Here is a 17,285-nt window from a genome sequence, read left to right as displayed (position 1 = left end):
ACAGTCATCTAAACAATGCAATCAAATTCCAGGACCAGCATAGATGACTTTTTTTAATTCTTGGATAATCTTCTCTGGTGCCAATTGAGCATTTCTCAATTTTGGATTAAAAAGCAAAGTAACTTCAGTTACTGAGAATTGTACCGAGTAAAATATTACTGAAATTGTATTGGTAATGCCTTACATTACTGCATTACAGCAAAAAGAAATGCATTACTGTAATTACATTACTTTTTTAATGCATTACTCCCAACACTGGTACTGACACACTTTGATGACTGTTATCAGGCTGTCTCGCCTCCTGGATTATTTCAGTATAACATCCTTTCACATGTATGTTTAACTCATTTGCCATCCGGCATTCTTGAATTTCCCCTCTATCTGTCTATCTATCTATCTGTCTATCTGTCTATCTATCTATCTATCTATCTATATATCTATCTATATATCTATCTATCTATCTATCTATTGAAAATCCCATTTGCATGCCCATATTCATGCACTCCAGAATAGTGTGTACATTTGGATAATTGCAACCTTTTGTCCTGCTATCATGGGTTGATTATAATGATACAGCCATGACCAAAGGATTCAATAGGCTTACAGTAATATTCTGGGCGACAAGCTTTCAAAATTACATTTGAAATGCCAAATGCAAAAAAAAGATATCTTAGCACGCTCTCAGATAATGATTGGCTTGTTGAAACATGTTTATGACTGAGAGTGTAATAAAATTAGAAAATATGGGCTGAAACCAGCAGTATAATTTAGGATTTGGCCATAACCCTAAACCATATTTAAAACAAGCTTTATAGAAACAGGCAAACTATATATAACAGGCAAACTATACATATATACAGATATAGTTTGTAGTTCCATTCCATAGCAGATGTGCTTTCAAAATGAATCAGTAAATAATTTACTGTGCATAATCTTGGTTGTTTTGGATTAAAGATTAGCCAAAGTCTATTGGATTTGATTATGGGCGTGTAATTGCATGCAATTGGATAGACCTCACCAATCAAAGCTACGGAATATGTGAATCCTCTAAGGAGAACAGCCAAAAACATTGATCTTGCTTTAATTAATAGTTAATTTTTTAAGTTAGTTCATTTTTTAAAGTTATTGCGCTGTCAATATCTTGTATAACAGATGCTATAGCCAAATCTAAACATCTAGCTTCTCTAGCAGCAGCCTTTTTGTTGTAAACAAAATCAACTCAAGCATGCTCAGGTGACATAAATGACTAGGCACTCAAATTTTTTGGGCTGGGTAAATTCAGGCTGGCTTTCAGGCTAATTAAAAATACCATTTAGGTGACATAATAAAAATTATTCTACTACTAAACTGTCATCAAATCTAACCATCTACATTGCTGTACAAAATAAAGCCACTTATTCAGTGTTGTTAAGACATTTTATCCATGAACATTTTCTAGAACATTATGGTACCCTCTGTGTAATGTGCTTTAGCCCGTAAGCGTGACCTAGCTCCCATCGAAAGGCACTCGCAATGTTTTCTTCCATAATTTTATCAAAACCAGATTCAGAAGCCCAGTGCAAAAACCCATTATAGCTGAAAAGGATGTGGCAGCAATTTGGGGCAAAATACTAACTACTAACTACACTACCACGGGTAGTCCAATTTTCTGCCCACGTCTTCTTTTTTGGCCTCTCCCCTTTTATTCATTCCCGTCTCATTCATTCACTTATTGATTTTTTGCCAGTTCTCTCCTTTTCTCCAGACGCTACCATTGTGAGGGCCATTGTGCCGAGCAACAGGTGGTTAGGTGTAGACATGCTGGGCTGTATTTACATTTTGTTCTGTCTCTGGCAAACCTCCAGAGGAGGCAAGGCAGGGTGTGAGGGGAAATAGCACTGGACTGTAAGGCTGGCCGTGTGTGTGTGTGTGTGTCTGTGTGTGTGTGTGTTTGTGTGTGTGTGTGTGTGTCTGTGTGTGTGCTCTGTAATCAGAGACGAGTGGAAGGCAAATTGATAAACAGTTTTGTCCTGCTGTCAGCAGAGTACTCTATTTTGTCCTTTTCAGACTTCACGTTGACAGAATGAAATGGTGTTTATGATAATATAGTAATTTACGCACATTTCCTGTAATTGCATAGTGAGAGAGAGAGAGAGATAGTGGAAAAAAACCTAGACACAAGACAATGGTGCAGTTTATCAGTTAGACATTTGAGATAAAACTGAAAAAAAATCTACTCCACTTGAAACGCCGGAAAAAAAAGAGATCGCTTTCTTCTCCAAAAGCAATACAAAGCCAAGACATAAATGGATTTTTCTGATCATCCATCAGTTCTGAAAAGTGTTTCTCAGTCTTTCTAACTACATACCTTGTCAGTCTGACTTCTATGAGTCAGTCACTTTATAATACTGCTATTGCACACTACTATTGTATTGCTATCGCCAACTGCCAACTGTGGTAACAGTAGCAAGGAGAGTTTTTTAATTCATCTGTTCCTTGTGCCCTAGGTGAACGCATGTCTGTGTCATGCCATTGATAAAGCGTATGATAAAACATACAGTGATGGCCAAAAGTATTGGCACCCATGCTAAAGTTGACTGAAAAGAGGAATATAAAATCATCTTTTGGAAATTGATCTTAATGCCTTAAGTGAAAAATTGAGGAAATATCTAACCTTTAAGGACATCAATTTTCTTAGTGAATGAATAATGATAATCATAAATAAAAAAAAACGTTCTTCCTTAAAATACAGGGGTCATAAGTATTCCCACCCCTATGTTAAATTCCCATAGAGACAGGCAGATTTTTTTTAAAGGCCAGTTATTTCATGGATCCAGAATACTGTGCATCCTGATAAAGTTACCTTGGCCTTTGGAATTAAAATAGCCCCACATCATCACATACCCTTCACCATACCTAGAGATTGGCATGGGTGTTATTTCAGTTAGCCTATTAGCTGGTTTGATGCTCATTAATGAAATAGCCCCACATCATCACATACCCATTAATTAAAATAGCCCCACATCATCACATACCCTTCACCATACCTAGAGATTGGCATGGGTGTTATTTCAGTTAGCCTATTAGCTGGTTTATGAGCATCAAACCAGCTAATAGGCTAACTGAAATAACACCCATGCCAATCTCTAGGTATGGTGAAGGGTATGTGATGATGTGGGGCTATTTTAATTCCAAAGGCCAAGGTAACTTTATCAGGATGCACAGTATTCTGGATCCATGAAATAACTGGCCTTTAAAAATAAAAATCTGCCTGTCTCTATGGGAATTTAACATAGGGGTGGGAATACTTATGACCCCTGTATTTTAAGGAAGAACATTTTTTTATTTATGATAGATTATTCATTCACTAAGAAAATTGATGTCCTTAAAGGTTAGATATTTCCTCATTTTTCACTTAAGGCATTACGATCAATTTCCAAAAGATGATTTTATATTCCTCTTTTCAGTCAACTTTAGCATGGGTGCCAATACTTTTGGCCATCACTGTATGTATATATTAGGGCTGTCAAAATAACTGATTCATTTCGATTAATTAATTTGAGAAAAAATAACTGATTAAAAAAAATAACGCAGATTAATCGATTCTGTATGACCTTTGACCCCGAGCCGTTCTAGTTAGTAACCATTACTGTAAAATGAAGGAGAGAGAAGAAAATGTGCTGCCTAGATCATTGATTGGAACATTTACTTTTAAAAAACGGCCTGATGGTGTTGACAAAAATAAAGTGTTGATAAAAAATAAAGTCCTCTGCAATGTCTGCAGCAAGTAATTTGCATATCACCGGAGTTTGTCAACTCTAAAGTCGCACATCAATCGAAAGAAATAGTGTTGACATTGAAGGGTTTTTTTTTTTTTTTCATTGTGTCCCCTAGGTTATATCTGTGGACTGAAATGCCTTGTATGTGAAAAAAACTTCCCGAAGCACTTTTGAATTTATTTCCTCAGCATATTAGGTCATATCATAGATTATTATGGCCATTATTTGAACAGTGAAAATAATAATAAAAGAGTTTTTGAACTTTAATGTCACTAATGCTAATTATTCAATGATTCATTTGAATTTAAATATTTACAATACTTTCTCAGCAAAAATTATATATGTGATTAATTTAGAATAATTAATCACAGAGTATGTAATTAATTAGATTTTTTTTTTTAATCGATTGACAGCCCTAGTATATATGTCTCTCATGGCACTCATTCCAGTGTAAAACAGATAGACAAGGCCGGGGGGAGGGTATGTTTTCCTCAGAACCAAGCTGGAGCATCGGTTCTACAGTAATGCAGACTGGATGAGACAGAGAGGGTTAAAGCGGAGCTAGTAATCAAGGATCTTTGGATGAGACTTGAACCGATCCCAGAGAGGTGGGATCAGATTAGGGCAGATGTTATCAGACGGAGGTGCGAGGAGAGGAAAGGAGAGACCATGGAGAGCTCAGCCGAGGAGAGGGAGAGGAGATAAGGGGATGGAGGGAGGAGGGAGACGAGGTGGAGAGCAAGAGGGAAGATGGACATACTGAGTAGTGACTGATAGAAAGGTAAAAGAGAAGATGTGCTCAGCATGTGCTGGGAACTCCTTCTTCTTAAAGCCTGTTTAAATTGATGGCTTTGGGAGCATTTGGAGTGGGGTTTGATGTTGGACATTGATCGGGGTGCTGTAGCGCTCTGTAGTGTTTGGAGAGAACATATGAGGGTTCTGTGGTAAAGCCGTACATAAATATCAAACCATTTGATCAGCCATTTTCTCTTCTATACCGTCGTTTTTTTCTTTTAAATCAATTCAGTGTTTCATGTCATCGCCGTACCACACAGCTTGTGCTCAGCAATGGGACAAACATATGTGTCCATCACCAAAGCAAAGGGTACAATGGGAAGCAAATCCATCTCTCTCTTCACATCGCCACAGCTGTTTGAACTAGCAGCAACCTATCATTTGACCTTTACTGAGACCTTCGCTGACTGCGCCGCCGATTTTTGAATAGTTTAGCCAACAAGGTGAGGAGGAGGAGGAGGAGGAGGAGGTGATTGCCTTCTCTTGTTGCCGCAGCAACAAGAAAATAGAAATGGAAGGGGCCACTCTGTTACTAAAAGGACACACATCACATCCAGTCATTCTTACAGGAGGACTGCAGTTTGTGCAGCTGGAGCTGCAGAGAAATATGGACTTGTTTTGCAGAAATGCACTTGAGGTGAAGTGCATGACTTGCAGATGGTTCAGTTCAGATAACCTCGCCTGAACTTCATTATTTTAGAATGATGCCTCCCAAGTTGACCATGTCAAGCAGGGGACAGTTTCATAACTGGGAAGGTTCAGAATTAGGTCACAAAGATGCTTGTCAGAAACAAAAAGACATTATTTCAATTATTACCAATCACTTACCTATTATTTTCAATTACCTCTAGACACAATAATATCTCTATATATCTCTACTCTACTGATTATATGTAGACATTTACTACACAGTAAACTTCTCCTTAAACGGTACTTACATAGGTTTATACGCAAGAATAGAACAGTTGCAGGCTATAGCTGACTGTAACACAAAGGCTCATAGTGCATCAGTATCCCTCTGTGAATGCAGGTGTACAGAAGCAGAAGTGTTTGTACAGTGTTTTGCACACAATGTTGTTTTGTTTTGCTCTTCATTATTTTGGTGAATGTGTCCTGGGTGAGTATATTTGAAAGGCTAGAAGAGACTGACCAAGGGAGAAAGAGGCAGAGAGGAAGAAAGAGGGAGAAAGAGAAAGAGGGAGCGAGGGAGAGAGAGAAAGAGGGAGAGTGAGAGCGTACCGTCGCTCTGCTGGTATTATGGATGACTTGCTAGTGTGTCTCTAATAAGAAACCAGAAAGGCGTCCGATGATGGATCCATGGGGCCTATTTACAGAAAACTTATGAAGGATCTTGGAGATATTTTTAGAGAGCTGTTCGTTTCTCTCTCTCTGTCTATCCCTCCTCCCATTTCACTCCATCCTAGGTGTGGAACCTGAATGAATAATTTACTCGGAGGGGAGTCCAACCACCACAAAGCCCAGAATCCCTAACCCTAGTGGATATAAAGGGGTCCATTTATTTGACAAATGACCTATCTCAGAGACATCTTTTATTCACTAACTTAATCAAGGACATGGGGCGGAAAAGTGTGACTTGTTCTAACCTCAGGAAGAAAAGAGGGAGCTTAGATGAGTCGAGGAGAGAGAATGAGAGTGTGATGGGTCTTGTCTTCTTATCCTGTCCATATGAGAATGTAGTTGTTACACATCTGTCCAATGGCAGACATGTGAAATCTATAGACATTATAGTAGTGTGTGTGTGCATGTGCGTATGCGTGTGTACAGGTGTGTGTGTGTGTGTGTGTGTGTGTGTTTGCCAGGGTCACCAGAAGTACTAGTTCATGTGCAGAAGACTTGGGTCTGATTAGAAATGTTGCAACCGTCACTAGTAGCACACTGTACACTACTTCCTTCACGCCTAGGGATTCTGCTCAGTGACATTACAGCAGAGGTGCATTGCTCAACGCCACCAGAGTTTCTGATTAGCACCTTTCATATTCCAGGAAACAGGAGTTGCTGACCATCTCCAATGTTCCACTGGCCGACTGCCCCCCCTCCCCTCCTCGAACCGCCCCGCCCACCATGAAGGTAAGTCAGAGGGGCCCTGGGCCTCGTGCATGTCAATCATTCTGGTCGCAGTCTGATTTGTCAAAGGCACTCGGCCCTGTCACAGAACAGAAAGAGGACAGAGAGGAGTTCTTAAGTGGAAAGGTGCGAGAAAGCCTAATGCCCTCTGTGAGGGGGCAAGGTCATAGTCTGAATGTGTCATCTCACTGTGACAGATGGAGAGAAAATGGAGAGTCTTTATCAACGCTGTGTAGAAAGCACAAGAGAGGGCTGTAGTATGTATGTGTGTATCACGTCTATACGTCTATGAAATAGAAGAGCATGTGGGTGTCCACTCTGCTGTTTTGGGGGAATGTTATAGCCTTCATCAACCCCTGTATGGTATTTTAAAAAGAATACAAAAAACATATTCCATGTGTATGAATAAAGCCTTTTATTAGGGAGACCACAAGGCAGCTGAATGCCATGCACAGTGGGTTAGAGGCTGCACCATATGTGTCTATTCAAAGAAAGGACATTGTGTACTACCTTGTTTTGTAGAAGGCTGTAATTTGTATGGATCAAGCTTGTATATCTAGTCAGAGGAAAGCCTGGAGGATGTGCACTACCCTGGTAGTTATATCACCCTCAGTTATATCACCTCAGCTCACATCCTTTGGGTGGGATCATCCGTATTTCACAGCAATCAGATAGGCATCTCAGCTTTGCAAGACTTTAAATACCTTCAACTCTACATTGCTCAATATGTTCCATATGCAAAGAAAATGTGCAATGTGTGCAGTTCCATTGTTGTAAAAATGAATCTTCTTCTGAACATTTTAATGGCAACAAGGTGTGAACAACAGATACTTAATTAACACACTGATGGTGTGAAACAGTTGTGTAGCGCAAACCCTGCATGTACTTTCATGTTTTGCATCTGTCCACGGCGTGTGAATGGGTGGAGGTGCGTTCTTGAGAAACAGTTTTAAAAGGAAGTTTCAGGGCAGTAATTTCTCACCAAACAGGGTAGCAAGAGGTTATTTTACATGGGTGGGGAGACTTCAAAGAAAAGATTCTGTGGACCTGATGAAAGTAGTTGCTGACTTTGAAAAACAATGCCAGTAATGCATTTTAAACAGATACATTTAGATTTTAGATTTTAGAAAAAAAAAAAAAGAATTTAGATGTTTTTCAGTGTGTGTGCCTGGACATGTGTGTGTGTGTGTGTGTGTGTGTGTGTGTGTGTGTGTGTGTGTGTGTGTGTGTGCACGCGCTTTTGTGTGTGTGCACAAAAGAGAAATGATTGGAGAGCTCAACAGATGGTTATTCTATTATTACAAACACAAGTGTAAATCGTATGACTGCATCTATTTTTGCCAGCTGTGTTAAGTGTATGGCAAGTGCTATGGCGAGAAATAGCATCACTGGAAAGTGACACAATCCTTACTTTTATTAAATGAAATGCTGCTATTTAATGGAACCTTAATACTTGTTCTGGCTATTCATTTTGATGGACTGTGGCTGTTTGATAAACCAAAGATATGAATTTGGTGTGATCAGGTGACCAAAAAAGAACTTTGCAGAAGAAGAACTAAGTGCCAAGCTGAATGTGTATCTCTCTCTGTCTGCTATTTACAGTCTGGCCAGTTCTTTGACACGCTGGACAGAATGGAGGTAAGAATTGATTTCAACCTTGCTCTTACTGAGATATAGGTGTTATGCTTTCTCTGGAGCTTGAGTGCTTCTAGTCTCATTCATAGTTCTCAACCAAACTGAGATCTCTGCGCTGCCAAAGATCTGCAACACTTGAGCTGCAACTAATGATTGTTTTCATTGTTGATTATTTCCTTTCCAATTAATTATTTCCAATTTCCAATTAATTAACTAGTTGTTTTGGCGAAAAGTGTTGACTGTAGTAGACTGTAGTTGAGTTATGACTTTAATGCAGAAGCTGTAACTGCATTAGTTGTACTTATATTTACAGCTTGTTTCATTTAAATATTGAATTAATGCATGCAATGTTTACATAGGTATGAAGATATAAACACAGCAGTTAATTCAGTATTCTCATATGGGTTATAAACACAGACAGCAATAATAATTACATGAAAACAGAAACCTCTATTACAGTTTCATGACTGCAGCTGGCAATAACTTCTGCATTTAGCCGTAAACTTCCCCACCGCTTTAATAACCCATTTAGGTCAGTAAAGAACATTGTCCATGCAATGAAGTCAACCTCTCATGATTAGGTTTGCAGTGCTGTGGTTAAACTATCATCTATTAACCTCCAATCCCTTATCTGTCATGTCTGACCCCTGAATCCTGACCTTTTGACTTCGACCCTTGACCCACATTAGCAGGTTTCTGAGGTGGAAGAGATGAGGACAGGCCCACAGAGACTCAAGGTCTGGGTTGCATGTTACCACAGCAAAACTAACACTCATACCAAGAACCATCAGGAACATGATGCCAATTTCAGCTGTATGTGGTTACCAAGATGGAATCCATGGTTGTTATTTAATACAAGATTTGGATGATACAGCATCACTACATTACTACATAACTATAGTTTAGTAGCTTTACAGTTTACTTTGGTGCTGAAGTGAGCTCATATTAATAATAAGTGTATATAATATTAAGAATACTGAAACCTTGGTCTGAGTGTTTTGTCATGTTGTGTTGTTGATCTTGCATGATCAATCCATGAGCCATACCATCAGCCATGGATACCTTCATTTGACCTTGACATTGCTGTGTGAATAAGACACACAGGAACAGGTGTGATCTGTTCCTATGACAAGGTTGTTTCCCAAGGTGAAAGTGTGGGTTTGCCATGTGTGCTGTGAGCTGTAGTCAGGCCTGTGTACTGGGTGTTAAGTGGTGGATGAAATTAAGTAAAGTTTGGGTGTTGTATTGTTATCATGTTCTCTGTAGTTATGGCCATGATTGAGGATATAGTAAAAGCTCTAAGCCTGAATAAGTCCCAAACAAGAAAGTGATGTCAGATTGTAGCAGTCTGCCGTGGTAATTCCTTCATTGCACGTTATGTCATGTACCCCATGACTCATTTGTGTCTTTGCCATCCTCTCCAACATCTCTATATCCCTCCATCGCTTCTGTCTTTTCAAAATGACCTGCACTCTCATCCTGGCAGCCATGATTAGCGTGTAATATGTCTGCTCATTCCCCAGAGCATGCCCAGAGTCAGCCATCATCATCATTCTGTACCACCCTCACCGGTTCTAATTTGAACAGGTTAAGGGGAATGTGTTTGAAGGGGAAAATGTCTGACCGTGCATGACTTAATACTTACTGTGGCATGTCTCCTCCAGGACGACTACATTCCATATCCAGGGATTGAGGAGGTGAGTGAGTCAGTGTGCAGACCCTCAAATGAATGTTCAGATTATAGCCTCAGTCTTACGCTTAATTTCTTCCGAGCACACACACACACCAAGCCTTGTCAAAACATCTGCTCGAGGATAAGCCCAAATGAAAAAAGTGTTTGAAGTGTTCCTTCTGGGTTTTCCTAATGTTCACACACACAGGTCCTACAGAGGGGAGAGCCGTATCCCCAGGTCATTCTGCCTCAGTTTGGCGGCTACTGGATAGAGGACGATGAGACCGATGGTGCCGCCCCATCCAGCAAGGACACCAGCGCCTGTAACGGGCAGGACGGTGAGGGGACAGGCCCTGAGGGGGGGTTTGGCTACCTGCTGGAGAGGAACAGTGCAGCCCGTGCCTATCGCAAGCACTTCCTGGGAAAGGTGAGCCACTACATTACATAAATGAATATAAGCTCATATAAGATAAGTTTATAAGTTTAAGTCTTGTATTGTTGTGTTTACAGTGCTGAATTGTTTTCGACACTGCTTAATGGTTGCCTCTTCTCTGCAACCTCACTGTTTCGATAATAACCTTTTAATTGCAGAGGAAACCATGAAAGGAAATTTCCGAGTTGATACATTGCCTTAATTTAAATTAATTTTATCAACTGTATTGCCCTTGTTTTACTGAAAGCTGCCTTCCTGAACTAAAAACACCTCCCACTCTTGCAGGAGCATCTCAATTTCTACTGCACAGCAAGCAGCCATGGCAACCTTATTCTCTCCATGAGACATGAGGAGCAGGAGGACCAGGAGTACCTGCACATCATCCTCAGGTAAGCCCTGTCCCAGTTCTAAACCGGACCCTGGGGTGGACCCAGCACATGACCAGGTCCATTCTTGGCAGCTGTTGTCTGCTTGTGCTTAGACTGCATGGAAAAAATAGAACACCACAGGACTTGAACCAACAGCTGGCAAATGTCAGCCATTTTAAACATGATGAATCAGGATGCTTACAGCAATCTGTTTAGAGAGAGCAGTCTTGCTTTCCAACTAACTCAGGTCTTGTTTATTGTTTGTGTGTTTTCAGATGTCAGTCAAAGACAGTCTACGACAGAATCTCTCTGGCAGGCCTACCGGAGATGCCGAGCATTGCCCAGTTAGCTAAGGTTTGCACACTGTGGTATTACCTCATACACCTTGATACATGACCTCCAAAATAATGTCCTTAGAATGTAACTCACTCTTTTAAAACGGATCTCTGTTTATTTCTACTCTCTCATCTTCCCTATCCTTTCTCTCTCAACCAGCTTCTGTGCGAAGACATTGTCAACCTGAAATTCCAGCCGGTGTTGTATCCAAAGGTGAGTTCTATAAAACAAATACATGGGGGAAAAGTCTTACAAAGACTGTAGAATAGGATATGAGTTATGTCAGTAGTATGAATATTTCATTCATAAATGCAGCTAATAGAGGAAAAAGGCATTTAGACATTAATTGCATTCAGAGACTCCAGCTGCACTCTGGGGGTTGGCTTGTTGACTTCTGTTGATTAATGAAATGCTCATTGCTTTCCAGTGCTTTTGTATTGCCTATATGGCATCTGGATTGTAATTTGTCGGGCCTTTATGATCACATGCAAATAATGAATGCAGCTCTTTTTGTATTTACTAATACCACAGTATTTTCCTTAATGATATACAGTAATCTCACCGATAAGGCATTACTGAATTGATGCATTGTTGTTAAGGGAAAAAGTTAGCTTACCATTGACCTACTATTCCCATTCTCCATTTAATCTTGGGAAGAATTTAAAAACAGCTGCTCAGCTTCCACAATAGTAGTTAGCCAATAAATAAGTGAAATTGCAATGTGATGAAACCCAATGATTGACCGGCAGTTCAAATGCTTAGGAAATGGGCTTATGGAGAAGTTGCAATCACAGTAACTTCCGTTTAGTCTAAAATAGTCCGAATTCAGAGATCGGGCCTTGGGTTCCCACAGTAGAGTTTCTCTTTTTGGCCAGAAAAATCTCCAAAATGAGGAAATGTCTTTTGTCTGTCTTTGGTCACTGTCTTAGTGGGCTTTCAAGGTAGCGCTGGGTTTCACAATTTAGAAGCACATTTAGTGTTGAAACTCCAAAGGATGTTTTAAATGGTTGTTGCAATATCATCATTATATTGCAAGGTAGGGTACAATCGGGTATGTGCCATTCTGATAGTTTCCTGTAGATTACCAATCATTTATAGTAGGCTTATTTTTTACAGACAATGAGTAAAGCCCCATATCAAAGTAAATCTCAGATTGAATGCTCTCATCACATATATACGTGTGTCTGTTTGTAGAGACATTTTATTAATTGTTTATTTTTTATATTTCACAGGGTTCCCAGTTGATAGTCAGTTATGATGAACATGAAGTGAACAACACATTCAAGTTTGGCGTTGTCTACCAGAGGTTTGGACAGGTGAGAGCACTTCCTAAGTAAAGCCTTATTCCGTATTCTGTATAACTCTGCACATTTCAGCCCATAAATGTGACCAGTTGCATACACAGTACTCTGTCACTATCAGTTTGACAATATTGGATGGGAAGTTAGCTATATATTGTAGTTATAATTAAAGTTATCATTTTGTTCCAACGCAAATTACCTACACTGGGTAACTTGTGTCTACGCAGTGGTATGCTAAGCTTATTCTCTGTCCACTTAGTCACTAGCCTGGATGCCAGCCGAACTTAGCCCTGCCCACAACATTTGAAGTCGGGAAGTTCGGTCTGGACTTGTTCCGTTTTGGAGCAAATTTGCCCGATACCAGCTGTTCGGAGTCACGGTTCGGACCAGAACTCCTGAACGGTTTTGTTCAGAGCTGAAAATCTGTGTTTGACAGAGGACCGTTGTAGGTTGCTAGTGACAAAATATTAGCTTTCAGTATGGTACGATGTCTTTGTAAATGACAGTTAAATAAAAATAATTTTTATTCTTCCCGGTTCTTCCTAACAAATCACTGTTGCTAAGGTAGTCATTTAGATTTCGCTATTACCTCTGTTGTACAAGATATTGACAGCGCAATAACCAGAAAACAATGTTAAGGCATTTGTATGGTGCATGTTTCAACCTGTATCGGTTCCCAATGGAGCAGTATCAATTTTAAATTCTGACTAGAATTGAGTATGACGACGTCAGGCTACTTAATCACATTTACGTTATCTAAATTACCACCATAATCCTGGCTTGCTTCTTCCTGGTGCTCAGATCCTAATCTCTCCCTGGTCTGACTGCTCTGTTGTAGATATCTGAGGAAGAGCTCTTCAGGAACAACGAGGAGACGCCTGCTTTCACTGAGTTCCTCAGCATTCTGGGAGACTGCGTAGACCTGCAGGACTTCAAAGGGTGAGAAGGAGGAGGGAGAGAGAGTGATAGAGGAATAGAAACTGAAAGAAAAGAAAGAGTGAAAGAGAGAGAGAGAGAGAGGACCAGAAAAGCAGTGGTGGGTAGAATATTTAGTGTGTTATGATGCAGTAGGAGGACTGAGCAAGGAGGATAGGGAAACCAGCGGTGAGCTGAGCAAACAGCTGGTATGAATGAAAAGTACTTCAGGGCTAAAAATAAAGTGATGGTAAATAGATTGCATTTGCACAGCGGTTCTTAGCAGTCCTTAGAGCCCCTTCCACCAAACTTCAACCAAACAGAGAAGGCAAACACTTAATACACTGTGGGAGTTTCGGCTCAAGACCTTTGAGGTTCTATTGATTTGAGTGCAAGCAGCTGAATTTCCGGAGGTACAAATACAAGTCGTCTGTACACCTGAGTGAGTGTGTGTGTGTGTGTGTATGTGTTTGTCTGTGTGTATGTGAATGTTTGTAAGTGTGTCTGTCTGTTTTTTTGTTAGTGGTTTGTGTGTGTGTGTGTGTGGGTGTGTGTGTGTGTGTGTGTGTGTGTATGTGTGTGTGTGTGTGAGAGAGAGAGAGGAAGAGATAGGGAGAATGTTATGTATATTATTTGTATGTGTCAATCACTCCACTAATCCCGACATCTTCTCCTCATGTTGGTCAGGTTCCGTGGAGGCCTAGATGTCTCTCATGGCCAGACGGGCACTCAGTCGGTCTACACGGTGTTCCGCGAGCAGGAGCTCATGTTCCACGTCTCCACAAAGCTGCCCTACACAGAGGGAGACACACAGCAGGTAGCCTCAGTCAGTCAGTCAGCTCCCATAAGACATTAATCCATGCTGTAATAAAAAAGTCTGGGTGCATACACAGAGCAATGTAATCCAGAATGATTCTGATTAATCATCTATCATGTGAATGGTAGCCATGCTTGACCATTCATATTCTTGCGTTGCATATCATTAAAATAACTCTTTCCTGACACAGGTAAGTGTCTTGGGGCAAGTGTGTTTGATTAAGTGATGGGGTGGGGTCAGATGTTCAAAGACTCTTGCACCACACTTAAAGTGTGTCATCAGGAAAGAGTTATTTAAAATGTTCCCACAGACATGCTGTCAGGTGTTACAGGTTTTTCATACATCTCCCTCTCTTTATTGTGTCATAGCTACAGAGGAAGCGACATATAGGAAATGACATTGTTGCAGTGGTGTTCCAGGAAGGGGCCACACCATTTGTGCCTGATCTGATTGCATCCAACTTCCTCCATGCCTATATTATAGTGCAAGTGGACAACCCATGCACAGATGACACAACATATAAGGTAAGTAAAAAATGGTAATTCCACCGCACTTCTGGTAAGAAGTCGTGCAGTAAAAAGGATGAAATCACTGGAGCACACAGATGTTAAAATTGCTTTTTTTTTGTTTGGTTACAACTTCATCCATGGAGCCTTTTGCTGCACCATTCAAAAATAAAAATAAGCAACTTTAGCATCTCTGTGCTCTGGCGATCCCTTCCTTTTTACTACATACAAGGTACCAAGATAATGGCAGTTGCCTGAGAGCATTAACCTCTCCATCAATGTAAAGCTATTTAGTAGCTCTATTCCTATCGTCAGTGTTTTTTGACCCTAGTGGAATCAATTACACCTCATGTAAAACAGAAAAAGACATGTCATAATTCAGTTCCATGTATCTTGCAGGTGTCTGTAACAGCACGTGAAGATGTCCCATGCTTTGGTCCACCTCTGCCAAACCCACCTGTCTTTAAAAAGGTGAGTGCATTATCTCATCTCATAACATCCTATAACCACCTTTATAGTGTTCTGAAGGAGCCCAAAATCTGACTCTGAAAACGTGTCAAGTCAGAGGCAGTTCATGACATTTGAGAGTGTTGTTTCTGGGAAGACCGAAAGATAATTCATTAGTTTCCAGTTAGATAGCAATAGTTAATGCTCTTCTTTCCCCACAGTACGCTATCCTAGTACGTCGAATATTTTAGGCTATCCTCTTAAAATTACTTATTAGGTGTTACTTAAAGATAGTGGGCCACATTTCCATATCAGCTCTGCTCGGTCTTTGTGTGTACACCTGCTGAGGTGTGGCTACCTGCCTGTCTGTCTGCCCAGGGCCCCGAATTCAGAGAGTTCCTGCTGACGAAGCTGATCAACGCGGAGAACGCCTGCTATAAGGCGGAACGCTTCGCCAAGCTGGAGGTGAGTGTGAGCCCAGCAGGACGCTATCTGAGGGACTGCTTTGCTTTTCAGCAAAGCACTCCCGGATTGTTGCGTCAGTGCTGAGTGTGTGTCTGTGTATGTGTGTGTGTGTGTGTGCGTGTATGTGTTTGCATTTGAAAAAAAAAATGGTTCTTTTGGTGTCAGTTTATACTTCCATATGTTGGAATTTTTGTGTGTGTGTGTGTGTGTGTGTGTGTGTGTGTGTGTGTGTGTGTGTTTGTGTGTGTGTGTATTCATGCATGAATGTGATATCTGCGTTTTTGCTGATGTGCATATGTGTGTGTGTGTGTGTGTGTGTGTGTGCGTGTGTATGAATACATCTTCGTTTTATCAGGAAAGGACGCGGGCTGCCCTGCTCGACAACCTCCACGACGAGCTCCACAGACAGACACAGGTCATGCTGGGGCTTCCACTTAGCTCAGAGGAAGACAAAATGGAGAACGGGGGTCACAGTGGGCTAATCGAGTCCATTAAGGTTGGTGCCCACAGCACAGCATTACATAAAGCAGGCAGCGCGGCAAACGCCTTCAGCCTGAGCTCTGTGTTTCATTAAGGCTCTAACTGGGAGCCCTTTTAGTGGCTCATTGCTCAAAATAAGCATCTAATCTGAAAATGGATGCTGAGCGCCCTCTAGTGTCTGTCTGCATGTCTGCCTCAATACTTCTTTTGTCAATGCCTCTCTCTCTCTCTCTCTCTCTCTCTCTGTCTATATCTGTCTTTTTTGCTCTCCTGCTTGCTCTATTCTTTATCTCTCCATCTATCTATGGAGTGTCTCTCTTTGTTTTACCATCTAATCTTTTCAATATCATCTCCAATTCTTAATGCATATATATATATAATTCATGTGTATCTTGCAGCTGTCTGCCATGTCTTGTGTAATGTAATGTAATCTTTATCTCAACCTCTTCTCACTTTCTCCACACTTAGTCCCTGGTCTGATTGATATTTTGTTAGTTCAACTGTAAGAGCCATTAGATGTTCATTCATTACCCGACTTTTTGCCACTTCTGTCTCTGCCGCCGCCAATCATAACCCATTATCTCTGCCACCCCCCGCAGCGGGCGATGAGAGTGCGAAGCCACTCCATGGACACGATGGTGGGCTCGCACAAGAACAACCGCTACTCCATGGTGGGCGGAGGCGTTCCCACCAGCCTCAGTGGCAGCGGGCTGACGCAGGCGGGGGCGGATGGCGGCAAAGGGGTGAGTGCATGGAAGGGGTTGTTATTTCACTTTCACACTTTCAGAGAGCTCTTTCAACTTGTGTCTGCAGAGGGGGATGATGTTAGCGGTCAATTTAGTCCATTTTCACGTACATGTATAATGGTATAATGTTATTTAATAGTCATCACTGTCTGTCTGTTTCTCTCTGTGTTTCTCGCACACTCTTTCTTTCCTTTCTCCGCTCCTTCTCTCTTATTCTCTCTCTGTCTCAATCCTTATTTGCACTCTTCCTTTCTCTCTCTGTTCTTTCTCTCTCCTTTCCCCTCCTTTCCTCCCTCTTCATTCTCTCTCTCTCTCTCTCTCTTCATTTCTCTCTATGTTCTTTCTCACTCCTTTTCCCTCCTCTCCTCTACTCCCTCCTTTCCTTCTCTTTCTCTTCATCCCTCTCTTCTGTCTGGCTTTCCCCACTACCTGTCAAACTCAGGGTTCATCAGGTCCAAAGTCTCCGTTGAAAAGTCCAGTGAAGCGACGCTCGGGGCTTTTCCCTCGGCTGCACACGAGCGTAGAT

General features: G+C 41.1%; 1 protein-coding gene across 5 annotated transcripts in view; it reads left to right on the top strand.

Annotated features, from left to right (window-relative positions):
- rap1gap2b (RAP1 GTPase activating protein 2b) overlaps positions 1-17,285 on the top strand; it is a 46,300-nt gene that overhangs the window by 25,498 nt on the left and 3,517 nt on the right. For 4 of the 5 annotated variants that reach the window (XM_048237225.1, XM_048237228.1, XM_048237213.1 and 1 more), the window contains 17 exons: positions 6,557-6,641; positions 8,241-8,276; positions 8,963-9,010; positions 9,938-9,970; positions 10,154-10,372; positions 10,664-10,767; positions 11,022-11,100; positions 11,242-11,295; positions 12,315-12,398; positions 13,222-13,322; positions 13,986-14,115; positions 14,484-14,639; positions 15,021-15,092; positions 15,447-15,533; positions 15,889-16,029; positions 16,613-16,756; positions 17,202-17,285. The exon at positions 17,202-17,285 is cut by the window's right edge and continues 26 nt beyond it. In XM_048237225.1, the coding sequence (XP_048093182.1) occupies positions 6,557-6,641; positions 8,241-8,276; positions 8,963-9,010; positions 9,938-9,970; positions 10,154-10,372; positions 10,664-10,767; positions 11,022-11,100; positions 11,242-11,295; positions 12,315-12,398; positions 13,222-13,322; positions 13,986-14,115; positions 14,484-14,639; positions 15,021-15,092; positions 15,447-15,533; positions 15,889-16,029; positions 16,613-16,756; positions 17,202-17,285 (1,657 nt within the window). The remainder of the gene's footprint in view (positions 1-6,556; positions 6,642-8,240; positions 8,277-8,962; positions 9,011-9,937; positions 9,971-10,153; positions 10,373-10,663; positions 10,768-11,021; positions 11,101-11,241; positions 11,296-12,314; positions 12,399-13,221; positions 13,323-13,985; positions 14,116-14,483; positions 14,640-15,020; positions 15,093-15,446; positions 15,534-15,888; positions 16,030-16,612; positions 16,757-17,201) is intronic. The other variant, XM_048237222.1, reaches the window with a different exon arrangement.

The sequence above is a fragment of the Alosa alosa genome, chromosome 2, assembly GCF_017589495.1.
Source record: "Alosa alosa isolate M-15738 ecotype Scorff River chromosome 2, AALO_Geno_1.1, whole genome shotgun sequence".
NCBI classification, from domain to species: domain Eukaryota; kingdom Metazoa; phylum Chordata; class Actinopteri; order Clupeiformes; family Clupeidae; genus Alosa; species Alosa alosa.
This window is presented reverse-complemented; position numbering and strand designations above follow the sequence as displayed.